This window comes from Chiloscyllium plagiosum, chromosome 31 (assembly GCF_004010195.1).
Source record: "Chiloscyllium plagiosum isolate BGI_BamShark_2017 chromosome 31, ASM401019v2, whole genome shotgun sequence".
In the NCBI taxonomy this organism is placed as follows: domain Eukaryota; kingdom Metazoa; phylum Chordata; class Chondrichthyes; order Orectolobiformes; family Hemiscylliidae; genus Chiloscyllium; species Chiloscyllium plagiosum.
This window is the reverse complement of record NC_057740.1, coordinates 15,341,223-15,355,665: the sequence shown is the minus strand read 5'-3', so window position 1 is coordinate 15,355,665 and position 14,443 is coordinate 15,341,223. Positions and strand designations below refer to the sequence as shown.

General features: G+C 33.8%; 1 protein-coding gene across 2 annotated transcripts in view; it reads left to right on the top strand.

Moving 5' to 3' along the window:
• The window catches only part of arid3a (AT rich interactive domain 3A (BRIGHT-like)), a 96,450-nt gene extending 84,614 nt beyond the window's left edge, over window positions 1-11,836 (top strand). For both annotated transcript variants that reach the window (XM_043721025.1, XM_043721024.1), the window contains exon 7: window positions 2,365-11,836. In XM_043721025.1, coding sequence (XP_043576960.1) covers window positions 2,365-2,516 — 152 coding nt within the window. In that variant the 3' untranslated portion in view covers window positions 2,517-11,836. The remainder of the gene's footprint in view (window positions 1-2,364) is intronic.
• The last annotated feature ends 2,607 nt before the right edge of the window (window positions 11,837-14,443 follow it).

Below are 14,443 nucleotides of genomic sequence, written 5' to 3'. Positions count from 1 at the left end.
TAAGGATAGCTGGTCATGTTGTTTCGTGGCTAGTTGATGTTCATGTATGCGGATTGTTAGCTGCCTTCCTGTCTTCAACCGGAAGCGGCAGGGACAGGCCACTATAAACACCGGAGGAAACATCAAAGAAGCGCTTCGCAGGAGGCTCCCAAGTACTGATGATGTCGCCTAGCCAGGGGACGAAACGTTTGCAACAAAAACTTCCAGCTCGGTGAACAGAACCACAACAATGAGCACCCGAGCTACAAATCTTCGCACAAACTTTGAGTTTCTCTTTTAAAAATATATATACTTTTTTTTACTTCTCCTCCCTGTTACCTGCCATTCTTCTACTATTTATATGCCTCTTTCACTTGTTGCCTTATATCTTTAATCAACCATGCCTTTTCACGTGGATTGTTAAATGTCATTTTGCTTTTACTACCCTTTTCTGTTCTGGTTCATCCCACTTCTAGATGAAAAAATCAAGTCTTCCCTTGTTGGATTTTTTTTTTAACAGATTGATTTAGAAAGTAATTCTGCACATTGTAACAAACCATTCTATAACCACCCTTACCGTTCTTCATCTAGTTAGTATTGATGTACAGGTAGCTGAATTCCCTTATTATTCAATTGTTAAAAAATTCCATTCCCTAGATCTCCTTTAGATTTTGATTACTTTGAAACAAAGTATCTTTTTGAATGATGTAGGGTAAAAATCAAGGCAGCAATGTTCTTGCCATATCCTGATTGTTTTGGAGCCTTAGTTAGAAGTGATGGAGATGACTTTCCTTCAGATGTACTGTTGTCCTCTGTCATTTGTAGCATGCGTAATTTTCACAATTGTCAACTATTGAAAGAATTCCCAAGTCTTTACTGCTATGTGTTCTTGTACTTGGAAGAACATTTCTATCTTGACTTCAGCAACATTCATTTTAGGTTAGCACATGAATTCATATTAACTGAATCATAAAATTCTATTATTTCGTCCACCTAACAGTATGATTTTGCTGTTTGCATCGTGAAGGCTGTACATCACATTCATAGCATAGCATGGTCTTTAGACTCTGCATTAAACATGTTTCACTCTTAACTTCATCACACCTCCTAGCCATTTTATTCTATTCCTATTTATTCTCTTCCACTTATCCACCTTTTCCTAAATTCATTCATATCAACCACTTCATATGGTAGCAAGTGTCACATTCTGAACACAGAGTAAAGTTTCTTGGGGATTCCCCATTGGATTTATGTTGCTATCATGGATACTTGGATTTAGACACCTCACAAAACATTTCTACGTTTTCTGCATCAAATCTTTTTGTAATATTGAAGACCGCCTCTTCCAGATCACCTCTTAAAATGGACCAAACATTTTGGACCTCTTCAATTCTGGTATCAATTGTACATTCTCAGGTAGTTCCAAACCCATTTTTTCCCAGAATTGTCTGCTTAAGCATAGTCTAACTGTGGCTGTATTAAAGTTTAATGTACGCTTTATAATTTTAAATCTGTTTGCTTTTCACATCATATAGTTTTTTTAAAAATTTGCATTGCTACTCTTAGTATATCTGTACCTCATAGGCCCCTTTGTATCTCTACTTTTGAAGTCTAATTTTCCAAGTCCAGGTGGCCTCCTTATTCCTAGTAAGAAAATCCACACCTGATAACTGTCCATATTGAGATTATTTTGCTGTTAATATATCAATTTTGTCATAATCTCCTTAGTAACTCCTTTCCCCAATTTAATGGCATCCATAAATTTTGAAATTGTGTTCCTGATTCCAGAGTCCAAATCATTTATCTTAATGGTCAATAATAGTGGTCACAGCAACAATTCCCATCAAACATTGTCACAATTTTCACCAGTCTGTGAAACCACTTTTACCCCTACTGTTTTTTTTCTGCTTTGTAGTCAGTTTGTTAATTGTCCCTGACTCCACATAGTTATTGACTGTGGTTATGAAGAATGCCTTCTGAAAGCCTTTTGAGTGTTAATTTATATCACATCCTCCTGTACTCTTTCAGTATTTTTTAAATTGTTCTATAATTCACATGTACATTAAATACTTGTCATTTGAAGCTTTTTAATTTTTCAAACATTTTGTTTTAAGTATCCTCTAAAGGCTGTCAGCAGTTCAAGCTTTGTTTCCATTATATGAGAACTTCTCCCCTTTCCAGATCTTGCTAGATGAAAACTAATCTGATTACAATGCCTCTTCTGTGCTTGAGTTTGTATGTATAGTTGGTTTGGTAATGATTGTTATATTTAGTTTACTCAAATAAGTATTAGCTCTAATTGAGTTGCAAATTTAATGACAATTTCCAGTGTTTTAAAATGGCATTCTAAATTAAACATATTAAATGATATTTTGTTTCAAATAGGTGTTCTGTTTGGTCAAGGACCTGGTATATCTGGTGCTTCGAGCATCAAAGGAAATAACAAGAATAACAATTCTCAGGGTACACCTAGCCTGCCTGTACCTCGCACACCTACCTCCTCCTCATCACATACTTCAAACAACTCTTCACCATGAGGCTGCAGCTGTAATAATGCCAACTTCAGCATAGTGCATCACCACCAACACTTTAAAAGGAGTTCTCAGGCTTTTAACTCTCAAGGAAAGTAACTTTTGATGACCAGAGGTTTCAATTGAATGGCTAAAATGGCCAACAGTTAAGCATAATACATACTCTGCTTATAAACTTTCTTGGGTCACTGAATGAGATCCAGGAGCAGCTAAAAACTACTAATACCTCATAAATCTACTTAATCTTTAATCAAGATTTATCATTGGTTACATTTTTCTTTTCAGCCAAATTCAGCATTTAAAGAATATATGTGTATTTCCATGATGTGCTATTTTAATTGAGATTTATAAGTGAATATTGATATTTTTTGAAGGAAAAGAAAATTTGACTACACCTATGAGATTGCTTCTTAGACTTTGGTATGTTCAGTTACTGCAGAACAAGGAAGGGATAAGCTATTTCAATGTTTATCCATTTATATCGATCATTCTTATACATGTAGCAATACACAAACTTTTACAGTTCAGATATTTATTATATACAGTACTTTTTAATATATTTTAATTTCACAACACAGGACTCTAATACAGTGGAGCTATCCTGAGATCATTTTTCCTGGCAAATGTAATTGGATCGTGAGGAGCATTCCATTCTAATGAAGATCTGGACCATTGTACATAGCTGTTTGGGGCAGGGGTTTAGGAAATAGTGAATTTTAAATGCTGCTGTTCTACAGTTTCCTTTAGTTCTGATGTCATATGTTTGCACAAAAATTCAAAGTGCTCACATTTCTCTCTTAAATGCATCAGTGCTGAGATGACAAGTTCTTCATATATTATTCATTAAAATTCCTTAAAATGACAAAATAACTGATCTGACATTTTTAGCTCTCATTTTTGGCTTGACATGCTGTAATATTAGTGTGTTCATTTTTAAAATTGCATTTTGATAAGGCAGGATAGAATTCTGCTTGCTGATCTCCCTATATTTTGCCACGGAAGTGAAAGCAAAATAATTTACTGTCTGCCGCTAAATACAGATGATTTTTTAAAAAGATAAATGTGATGACTGTTTTCAAAATGTATTAAGGACATCTTAAGTAAAGTCTGGGTATAACTTTAATTGTGAAACATACCTCAATTAAAGTTGTGAAACATACCTCAATTAAAGCATTAGATGACAATAAACATTATAACATTAAAAATATATAATATCTGTCATCACCAGCTTTTTGCAGACATTGATTAATAAGTTGGAACTTAAGTGTTCATGAATAGTATTTGATTTGCTAGGCATTGATCTTCATTGAGCTCCACTGCATTTATTATAGTATTTAACGTGACATTTGAAGTAAAATTTTTATACAGAATCAACTTTGTGTTCATACTGTGAAAATACACAATTTTAGAGTGTAAACTGATGCATCACCATTGAAACAGGTATTTTGGAAAAACTATTCTGCTTGAAGTTATATAGGTCCACGTCTCATATCTATCTCTCTATCTATCAATCACAGGATTCTAAGGTTGCTGTTATGATGAGTGTGAAAACCTATCTAATGGAAATATATCTTTGAGAGGTTGTAATTAACAGGTTCAGTTTTGGATTTGTAGATTTTCAGTTAAGTGCTGTTACTCCACTGCCTCAAAGAAATTGTTCAGTGAGCAGCAAGGTTTCCTTTTTTCCTCCATTTACAATTACACTATTGTTTATCAGTAACCAAATGTGATGGTGTACTGCCATCATCATGTCTTTAGTGTGCTAGAGGTAACAGCATATTAAAATTAATTTTGTAACATTGCATTGAAATGAATGAAAAGCAAAAATTGCTAGAGACAATATGTTTACATTTGGCAAATGTTATTGTGTTTTGTTGGCGTGTTTGGTGAGTGGGGTGATTTGGGTAAAGTCAGAATGTAGGATTATTGAAAAATGGCATCAACTCCTTGAGAAGCATTTACCATTGAAACAAATAGAAAATTAAATAGTTAGTTGCAACATAATGCATTGATAGCATTCTCTATTAAAATGTGCTTTATTACTTAGTTTCCCAAAGTGTATGGAGGTAGAATTCCATTACCTTGTCCTACCTCTGATTATTAGAATTCAAAATATAATTTAGTTTTCTAAAATGCACTGCAAGAAAGTCCTTTTGGTGATGGTTATTTTGTGCCAACACTTAACATAATTTGGTTTAAATCAATTTAAACATTAGAAGAAATATGAAGGCTTTATAATAAGGCTGGCTGTTTTAAGGATGCTGCATAATGTCAAAATACTTAACCATCATATCATCTGTGGCATTTAAGGTACAAGTAAAACCACATGGAGCATGCATTTTAATTTTTCTTTGTCGATTTTCTCCCCATCCTTTCTCCTTTTCCGAAGGTCTTCTCTCTTGTTAAGTATGATTTGATAGGTGACCATTGCCTGAGGCACCAATATGTATGCAGTATTGGCAGGCTATTGTATAGTACTAAACATCATAGTGAAACTTGATTCAATACAATCTGTACACATGGACTTCTACTTTCCAGGAGTTGCTGGTTAGTGATTAGTAATGCAAGTGCTGGTCAACCCTAACTTAGAGCACCAAAGGCCATTGTAATTGAGGAATTGTGACTGTACTATCTTGGGCTTTTATTAAGAAAACTGATATGTCTAGAATCATCTGTTTACAAGACCTGTTTCTAGACCTGTTTTGTAAAGAAAGGACTTGCATTGATATAGCAGTTTGACATCCTCAGGTAATCCCAGAGCACTTTATTGTCAATAACTTCTTTTGAAACATATTTATATTGTACAGTCAAATGCAACAGCTAATTTACACAAGATCTTCCAAACAGAGAAAATAAAATGGATGTGGACATCATTGACAAAACAAGCATTTATTTCCTAGGTCTAATTCCCCTTACAAATTAATGGTGGTAGTCCACTTTCTTTGACTAAAATGAAATGACTTGGTGGACGATTTCAGAGGACAGTTAAGAGTCAACTGTATTGTCATGGGTCTGGAGTTGCAGATAGACCATACAGTAGGAGAGCAGATATACTTCACTAAAAGACATACTGAACCAGATGGATTTCTATAACAAAACAATAGTTTTTTAATCCCCCAGTTTGTTTTATTACTTAATGTAAATTTCATATGTCATCAGATTATTACTTCTGGCTGCTGGACTTTTGTTAATTTAATGTTTTCCAATATGCTCTAAATTATGATTGCTTGGTTGTGATTCTTGAAGGAAGAACGTTGGCTGCTACACTGGCAGAACTCCTTACTGTTGAAATAGTGTTATGGAATTTTCAATTTGGCTAAGTGGCCAGAGCCTTCATTTAATAACACACCAATATACAGCACTTCCAACATTGCAGCACCTCTTCAGTACAGCACAGAAATGTTAGTTAAATTATTTGCTTAATTTCTAAAATGGGATTTAAACCTGATTCCTCTCATTATTTAACTATTCAGCATTTCAGTCAACATTTTGTTTGCTTCCAGGTAACAATTCTGTAGCTAGATAATGTCAGTGTTACGAAAATAGGAGACACTGAACACTGGGGTGCAGTGGCATTGCTTAAATAGGTGTGTTCTTTAGGATAGTTGTCTAGTTTTCTTTTATCATAAATGTTTCCAGCATTCTCCATGATCACACAAAAGAGGACATTAAATGTTAGAATAGTTCATTTTCTGTAATATTTTCTCCAGATTTACATAATTAAAATAATAGTGAAGTTAAATCTATTGCTGTTGATTCTGAGATATAAAGGTATGTTTCTTCATAAATTTTGTCTTTTAACACTGGCACTAAAATTAGTTGCAGAAAACTACCTCATTATGTTTCTAAGATGATCAGATTCTATTTGTGAGTAAAAAGAATTCACTGAATGCATTGAGGCCAGGACCTGCCTGTCCTTGGGATCTTGACCTTTTTACATTATAACAAATGACAGTCGGAAATAATCTATTAAATATGCAATTTCCTGTCCCTCATAATAAAGCTTTGCTACTCGTAGCTTTCATTACTGGGATAAAATGATAATTTATGTTCAGAGATAATAGCACAAGGAGGTTATATTGGCTTTTTAAAAAATCGATATGTTGTTGTAGTTGACCCAGTGACCTAAGCCTTTTGGGGATATGATGGATACTCGATTGTTGTTAGCAAATGTAGTTCTTGCTTTTGTATGGCGACAAGCTGTGCCAAATTGATTTCTTCTTGTTGTACAGCATATCAGAAATAGTGATAAATTAGTAGACTAAATTGTATCTCAGTCTTTGCCTAGTTGTATTTGCAGTTAGCTGCACTTTTGACATTTTTGACCTAATTCTACTATTAGGTATAATAAATTACATAGAACATAACAGCATAAATTGTACCTCTGTCTTCACCTATTGGTATGTTTAGAGAACTGTAGCTGTAACATTTTTAGAAATGATTCTGCTATTGGGTTTAACAGGGTTATATTGGTTTAGTTCAATTATTCCAGAACAGAGCTTAATTTAATAACTATCCAATTTCTAGTTTAGTGGCCAATTTTTAATGTTTCCCTCAACCTTTTACTTAATGATGTAATCTTTCTGATCTCTTTGGATTATATTTACTTCTACCATTTTAACTTCCCCAGAAAGTTTTAAAAAAAAGACTTGATCTGCATATCTTGAAGGTTTGTTGTGGTTCCTGTATGTTAATGATATGGTAAATACAGTAGAAAATTTTCTGATAGCTATATCTAATGAAATTTCTTTATTTTAATTTTGCTAGAAATACTTATTTAGAGGGAACATTACCATTCATAATATTAACAGTGATTAGAGGAAGTTTAGGCTGTCGGTAACTAGCTGCTTGTGGACTGTGACTGAAAAAAGTGAAGGAGACATAACAGACTCCATGCTTTACACAAAAGATATCTCTTCCTTTTCTACAGGTATACTGCCAATTAAGTGTTGAGAAACATAAGCTTCAGATTTTTGATTTGATGCTGTCACAAATTATAGGCTCAGCCTTAGCCTCAAGTTTATTTTAAAAGCCAACAGCTGTTAATTTTAAACTCAAAAGCAATTGCTGCTACTTTTAAGAGCTTTAAACATTACAGCCCACTTTAATGTTTGTATTGTGCTAACATTATCTACTATTCAAGTAATGGAAAATAAATCTTAAAGATGTGAGTTGGCTAAGTTGAGCTTGATAGCAATGGAAGTTCACTTAAATCCTATAAATGAGGTTTTGACATCTGAATAATAGACCTTCCCAAAATGAAGTTAGATTTCAAGTTGTCCCTTGTAGTGAAACTGTCGTTACTCCAATTAGTTACAACTATTTTAATAACAATGTGTTATAAGCACTTTCATTTATACTCTTCTTTGGTTTTGATATTTTGCTATGTTCAAATGTGTCCTGCTCGGCATGTTCATGGGTCAAAATTTATATTTTGTTTAAGCATTCAAGAATTTAGTATGATATTAGAGCTATGCTCTGCTATTCTACTGCAACTTCTTAAAAAAAAAGTATGCATCAGGTGGTACCATGTCCTTGTCACCAGAAGCTTAATTTTGCCAGGGTGGCATTTGGAGCACAGTTTGTTTTTGCTGACCCTAGGCTTGGGATCAGGAAAATTCATAAGATAATACCACCAAAATAGGAGGAATGAAAATTGTTTTTTGAATTATTAGTATACATAGTTTCAGGTGAACTAAAGGAAATTGCAAATTGCTGCATCATATAAATTACTTTGCAGTATGGGCCCAGTAATCAAACTAAATCTTGTGATTTAAGAAATGCGAGTATTGCTTGTACATAAAGACTTAGTCGTCTTTTTGAGCTACCTCATTAAAAATCTACATTGTGCAAATCTGGGCATCAAGAAACTTGGTCAGTTTAGGTGACTAATGTAAATGGCATTGCATGGCAATTCAAACCAGAACTTTTTCAGTTACTAGTATCTTACTTTTTTAAAAGTATTGTTAGAAATGCCATTTGAAGGATTAGTCTAGTTTTTAAACCACCCAGTTATTGCACTAGACCAAGAAGACCCAAAGATCCATGTTTGTATTAAGTTGCCTGGTCTCAATTGGCACAGGGAGGGGAAACAACAATTCCATGAGCATGAGGTAGGGAGATAAAACAGCAAAAGTTTATGCTTACTGTATGTATTTTTGTTAGTTAAAGATATGATTGGGGGAGGGGGGCTGCTGAAGAGTTGCCAGTGCTTGTGGAATCACATCCCATCAAGATTGGGAGGAAAGAAATATTAGTTTGTTAGCTGATGCATTTATTTTTCTTCTTTGCATTTTAAAATGTGTAGTTGCTCGCTTTAGGGTTGAGGATAATTAACTGGTTTGCAGCTCTAAACCCTGTGATTTATGAGAACTGTATGTACAATCATACGCCATTGTTTATTGGAATACAGAATGGTCAGATGGAATGAGCATTGGCCATTTTGGTAAACTATACACATTAGAGATTGACTCCTTGTCACATTCTAATTTGGACAGAATCCTTCAGAACAATTGCTCCAAGTTTAAAATTATATTGCCGAATGATTGATTTTAGGGTTTTCCAAGTATTCTCTTTTAGCTTTTTTTAAGGGTATCGCAAACAGCACCGAAGAATTATAATTGATTAAATATAGTTTTCATAACACATTTGAAATAAATATACTTTTATTGGAGATATTTTGCTTTTATTAAAAGTCCTTTCCTGTTTTCAAAATATGAACCACTTAATATTTTAATTGATTTTATAAATTGGTTTCCTTTACATTTGATAAACTTGAGCAAAGCCAACAATCTCTGCAAATTATCAATTGTATTGCAAGTAATCTACATTTTCAAAAATCTGCTCAGAGTTTAGGTGCATAATTGTCTTGTATATGGTTTTTTTAAAAACAGTAATTTGCACCAGTAGTTAGCAATCTCTACTCCCCAAAGTCAGCACAGGAACAGCTTATTTATTTATGTCTTTTTATTTAAGTGACCTTAATGCCCAGTGCATTGGGATCCTGAATCTTGCACATTGTTGACTTGCGCATCAATGGGAATTGTTGAACAGAGACTGATAGAGGTTAAAGCATCAGAGTTCCTTTTACGGTTGGTACATTATATCCCATGCACTTAAGCTGTTTTAAAATGGGCATAATTTTTACAAAGAAAATGATAAGGCAATTTTATAATCCATATTTTTTGAATGGAATCATGAATATCAGTCTTACAGAATTAAGTTTACAATTGATATTGTGAATTAAATACTATTTACTTGCAAATCACCTACAATATTAAAGGGGATTATTCTGGTCGGAGTATCTGTTTAAAGGAATATTTTATTGGGACAACTTAAATATTAATTTGCACTTCCAGCTTTTTATGAATTTTTGATAGTAAACCTATGTAACATTTGTTTCCCTAAAATTTCTAACCTGCAAAATACCAATCTGCTATGGGTCAAAAATTCAGTTTGAAATCAGCAGTCAATTTGTTTTTGTCAGTAAATTTGGTACCTACTGCCTGAAATGCAATATTAATTTAATGACATGAAGCAAATAACACCATTGTCATTTAGACAAATTGTAGCCTGAATTACATTGGCAATATGAGTTACATTGCAAATGGAAAACGTCCTCTTAAAGTTTGACTCACTGTGCTAGGCAGTCTAACTTGTTTTTTCTTGCTTCTTTATAATACTATATTGAATGTTGTTACAAGACTCTGAATATACATGAATCCTAATTTATTTCTGTATGAAATCTATTTTTAATATTGAGTTACAAGTGCTGTTTAATGTACCTCACCAATTAAAATAAGTAAGATTTTGCCAAAAAGTTGCAGTTATTTTCTGTTACAACTTTACTGCACTTGTGCTTATAATGATGGTTATTAAACACTTAAAACATTGGCAGTTAATTGTATTTCAGGGATAGTAGAGAAGCATCACTTCGGTTTCAGTTGACATTAGAAGGTACCTAAAGACAAGAGCTAGATGTGGAAGATTTAATAACAAATGCAACACTTGAGTTACAATCATTGCATTAGACTTTTGGCTTCAAATTATTTAGATGCAAAATTAGTTATTTGGAATGATTAGTGTCCAGTCTTATAAGTGGACTTGAATATATTTGTAAAAGCCAAGTTTAACTCTTCTAAGAATTATTTTTTAAAATTTTAAACTCCTGAGCATTGACTACTACCAACTAATGAGAACTATAAAGATTTTTTAAAACTAAGTACTATAATTCTGAAATAAACCGTAAAATGCTGGAAATGCAAAAGTGGATCAAAGACCAGCTGATACTTTCACTATATGCTTTCTGTCAGGGTGGAATCAAAGAAAGGGTTTAAAGTGGAAACATAAGATGGAATTCTTAAGTCCCAGAGGAGGTGAGGTAGGAAGTGGAAAGCATGTTTTATTAAGCAATAGGAAGATGCATAAAATTCCCAATATTTTTCCACCTCCAACTGCATTAAGTGCTGGGTGGGAAACCCCATGGCTGACCTTCCCGTCTTGATGTTAATTGAGACCCTTGTGGACAATTGAGGACCACTTAACAGCCTCTGCCTACCACAGCTGGGATTAAAACAACAGCACATAGCTTTCCAAATAAGTGTCCTTCCCAGAGTGTAAAGTGCAAGCAGCTTGTTACTGTCACTGTTGGGAGGTTGTGTGGTTTAAAAAAAAGTTAAAAGCTCACAGTGCCTGATTGAGGGAAGGGAATTCCTACGAACCTCTCCCCATGATACCCCACACAAATCCCCTTTCTTTGACCTTTCTTTGGGTTGCTGATCTTTGGGCTGCATTCTGAACAGCAGCCATGGCTTTCTGGTTGGTGTGCAGAGTGATTGGGTTGCCAGCAACTCCTGTCAGCAAAGACTTCTGCCCCCTGAGGGCCTTATTCTGAGTAAAGACACACCATTGTACTCTTAACTGCCTGATGAGCAGAAGAGAAGGCGACCTTACACTTGAGAGAGGGTATCACTTCTTCAGCCAACGTGTTGGATTCAGTCAAACTCCCTGTGTATGTGTGTTTTTCTCTCTCCCTCCAGATTCTGTATTGGCAGTGTTTTCTCAGATTTCGTTTTTTAAATCCATTTCTTTAGGTAGGGTATGTATAAACTTTAGATATACTGTCAAGGTTGTGCATAATAAGTTGACAAAAGTCCACATACAATTGTATATTCCACTTTAAACAACAAATTCATAAATACCCAGTTGTCCATAAAAATTACTTTTAGCCACAGTCCAAAGATGTGCAGGTCAGGTGAATTGACCATGTTAAATTGTCCATAGTGTTAGGTAATGGGTAAATGTAGGGATATTGGTGGGTTGCGCTTCGGCGGGTCGGTGTGGACTTGTTGGGCCGAAGGGCCTGTTTCCACACTGTAATGTAATGTAATCTAATCTAATCCCCATCTTTGGATATCAAAGGCTTTTTGGAGATCTGACTACACCTAAACAAGGTCTGTTGATGTGACTTCCATCAAATTATGCTTGAAATATTTATCTAAACTGTAAAGCAATTTTACATCTTAAGTATAATCAAATCATGTGTGAAATGTCTTAATTGCTATCAAAATATAAATCCAAAACTTGCATGGTTTCTTGCACTCTGTGAAGGAATGCCATTAATATAATTTGAATGGTTTCTTAGAAGTTTATTACTGTAATCATTAGGGTCAAATATTAGAAATATTGTTTTTGATTTTGATAATTTCTCCATTTGAAGCGTTCTATTAAAAAAATTCTATCATCTGCTATAAAGTTCTTTTAAGAAAAAGGTTTGCTGTATACCAAAGATTTAATAAACACACTTTAAAGAAAGCAAAAGCACTATGGAACCTACCTGCTTTGATATTGTCAACTTGTCCTTGCTGTGTACAAGCTAATAATTATGCTGTGCTGTTAGAATTAGAATTAATAATGACTAATAAATATGTACTTTTTGTCTCAATGTGCTGTTTACAATCTAGTACTATTCGAGGCTAGATTGTGATTCTCAGGGGTTTTGAAAACATTAACTACTGTGTATCTTCCAGTGATTGTAGAAATCAAATATTTACTCTTAACTTGTAACTATTGTGAAAACCTATGTTACTTTGTGCCCTTGTTTCATATTTTACCTTATTTGTGGGAACCTATTTGACCAATTGATTAGGAAAATGAGAAATGCCAGTAGCCAAGATAAAATTCACTCAGCTTTGCAATTGGTTTAAAAGAGGAATTGGAGTAAATACATTTCTAGTTGAGTTCAGATAAAAAGTCATTGATCTAAAACTTTAGTACTTTTTTTCTCCACAGATGATACCAGATTTGCTGAATAATTCCAGTATTTTCTGATTTATTTAATAAAAGATAAGTCAGTTCTATCTTAAAAATATAAATTGAAGAATGACAAAAATTGGAAACATATTCATATCAATTTTTGATTCCCTGTGATGAAGACATGAACAAAGGAATTGAAAATAAGCTCCCACAAATAATGCTTCCAGGTTTTCTTTGTTCTAGGATAGTTTATTTGGCTTTTATATTATATGTTGACAAATATAGAATTTTGTGTACATGTTTTAAAATGTCATTTATTATAACGGGTTAGAACAAGAAAATATATTTCTCAACTCAGGAAAACCACTTCAATTTATGCAAAGCTTCAACTATAAAAATGTGATTTAACCCTTACCTCCATCTCTCTGTTCACTTTTCTCAATTGTACTAGTGTCATGTGACTGGTCACTAATGGTTTACATTTTTATAACAACAACTTGTATTTAACCATCTGTACATTTAAAGGAATAAAAATTCAAACATAAGATTTGACAATATTGATAATAAACTAAAAGTTCTGACTTTTTCCCCAATTTCACCCTTTGCCTATTTGTATATATGTATTGTGGTGTACCATAACAAAACATTGTAGATGTTGACAATCTGAAATAGATGGTCTCAATGTTAAACTTTTAATGTGTTCTAAACCATGCACCCCATTTATATTTTACCACAGCTTTTTAAAAACCTTTGCTCTTTAATGGAGGTGAAATGGGCATAGAATATGGTAATATTATTATGATAGCTTTTTTCATGAGGCTGCTTGTTGACTTCTCCCATGCAATTAGGTATCTTGCTGTGGCTTTTCTCTTTTCCAGTTAAGCCTCCGGACAAAACACGGCAAATACACTTTTGTAACAGTTACACACCAACATGTGAAACTCCATTTTACGTGATGTATTTTATTTTGTTTCTTCTCAATGATTGGCAGTAAAATCATAAAATGTTTACAGAACAAGGCTGAATCATTAAACGTGCAGTTCACCTATATCATTTCCCTGCCTGTTTCCAGGAGCTCTACATTCTTTCCTTTTTCAGATATTGATTGAATTCCCTTTTGAAAGTCTCAGTTGATCCTATCTCCCTCCCATTATTGAGCACTTTCCAATGCAGATACCAGCTACTTGAGTGAACACGTATTTCTTCATTCAGCCAACTTCTTTTGCAAAATAGCTTGACATTTGTGCCTTTTAGTTCATATCTTTCCATCAATGTGAACAGTTTCCACGTATCCAACTGTTTAGATTGTTCACGATTTTGAGTATCTTTATCAGACTTCTTCTCAACTTTCCTCCAAGGAAAATGGCCTCAACTTATCCAATCTTGATAAGTGCCAATTTTTCTGATTTCTGAAGCAGTTTGCATGAAGCCTTTCTGCACCATTTTAAATTCCTTCTGTATCTTTCTGCAATATTCCAGTTGTGATTGGATCAGTGTTATATGCAGATAACTTCATTGCTTTTCTTCTTTATACTCCTTTTGATAAAGTATAGGATGACATATCCTTTATTAACCACTCAAGGCCTCTCTTACTCTGTTCAGTTATCTATACACATACATGTTTAGGTCCCTGCACCACATTTAGATTTAAACCATGAGTTGGACCAAAGAATCTGTTT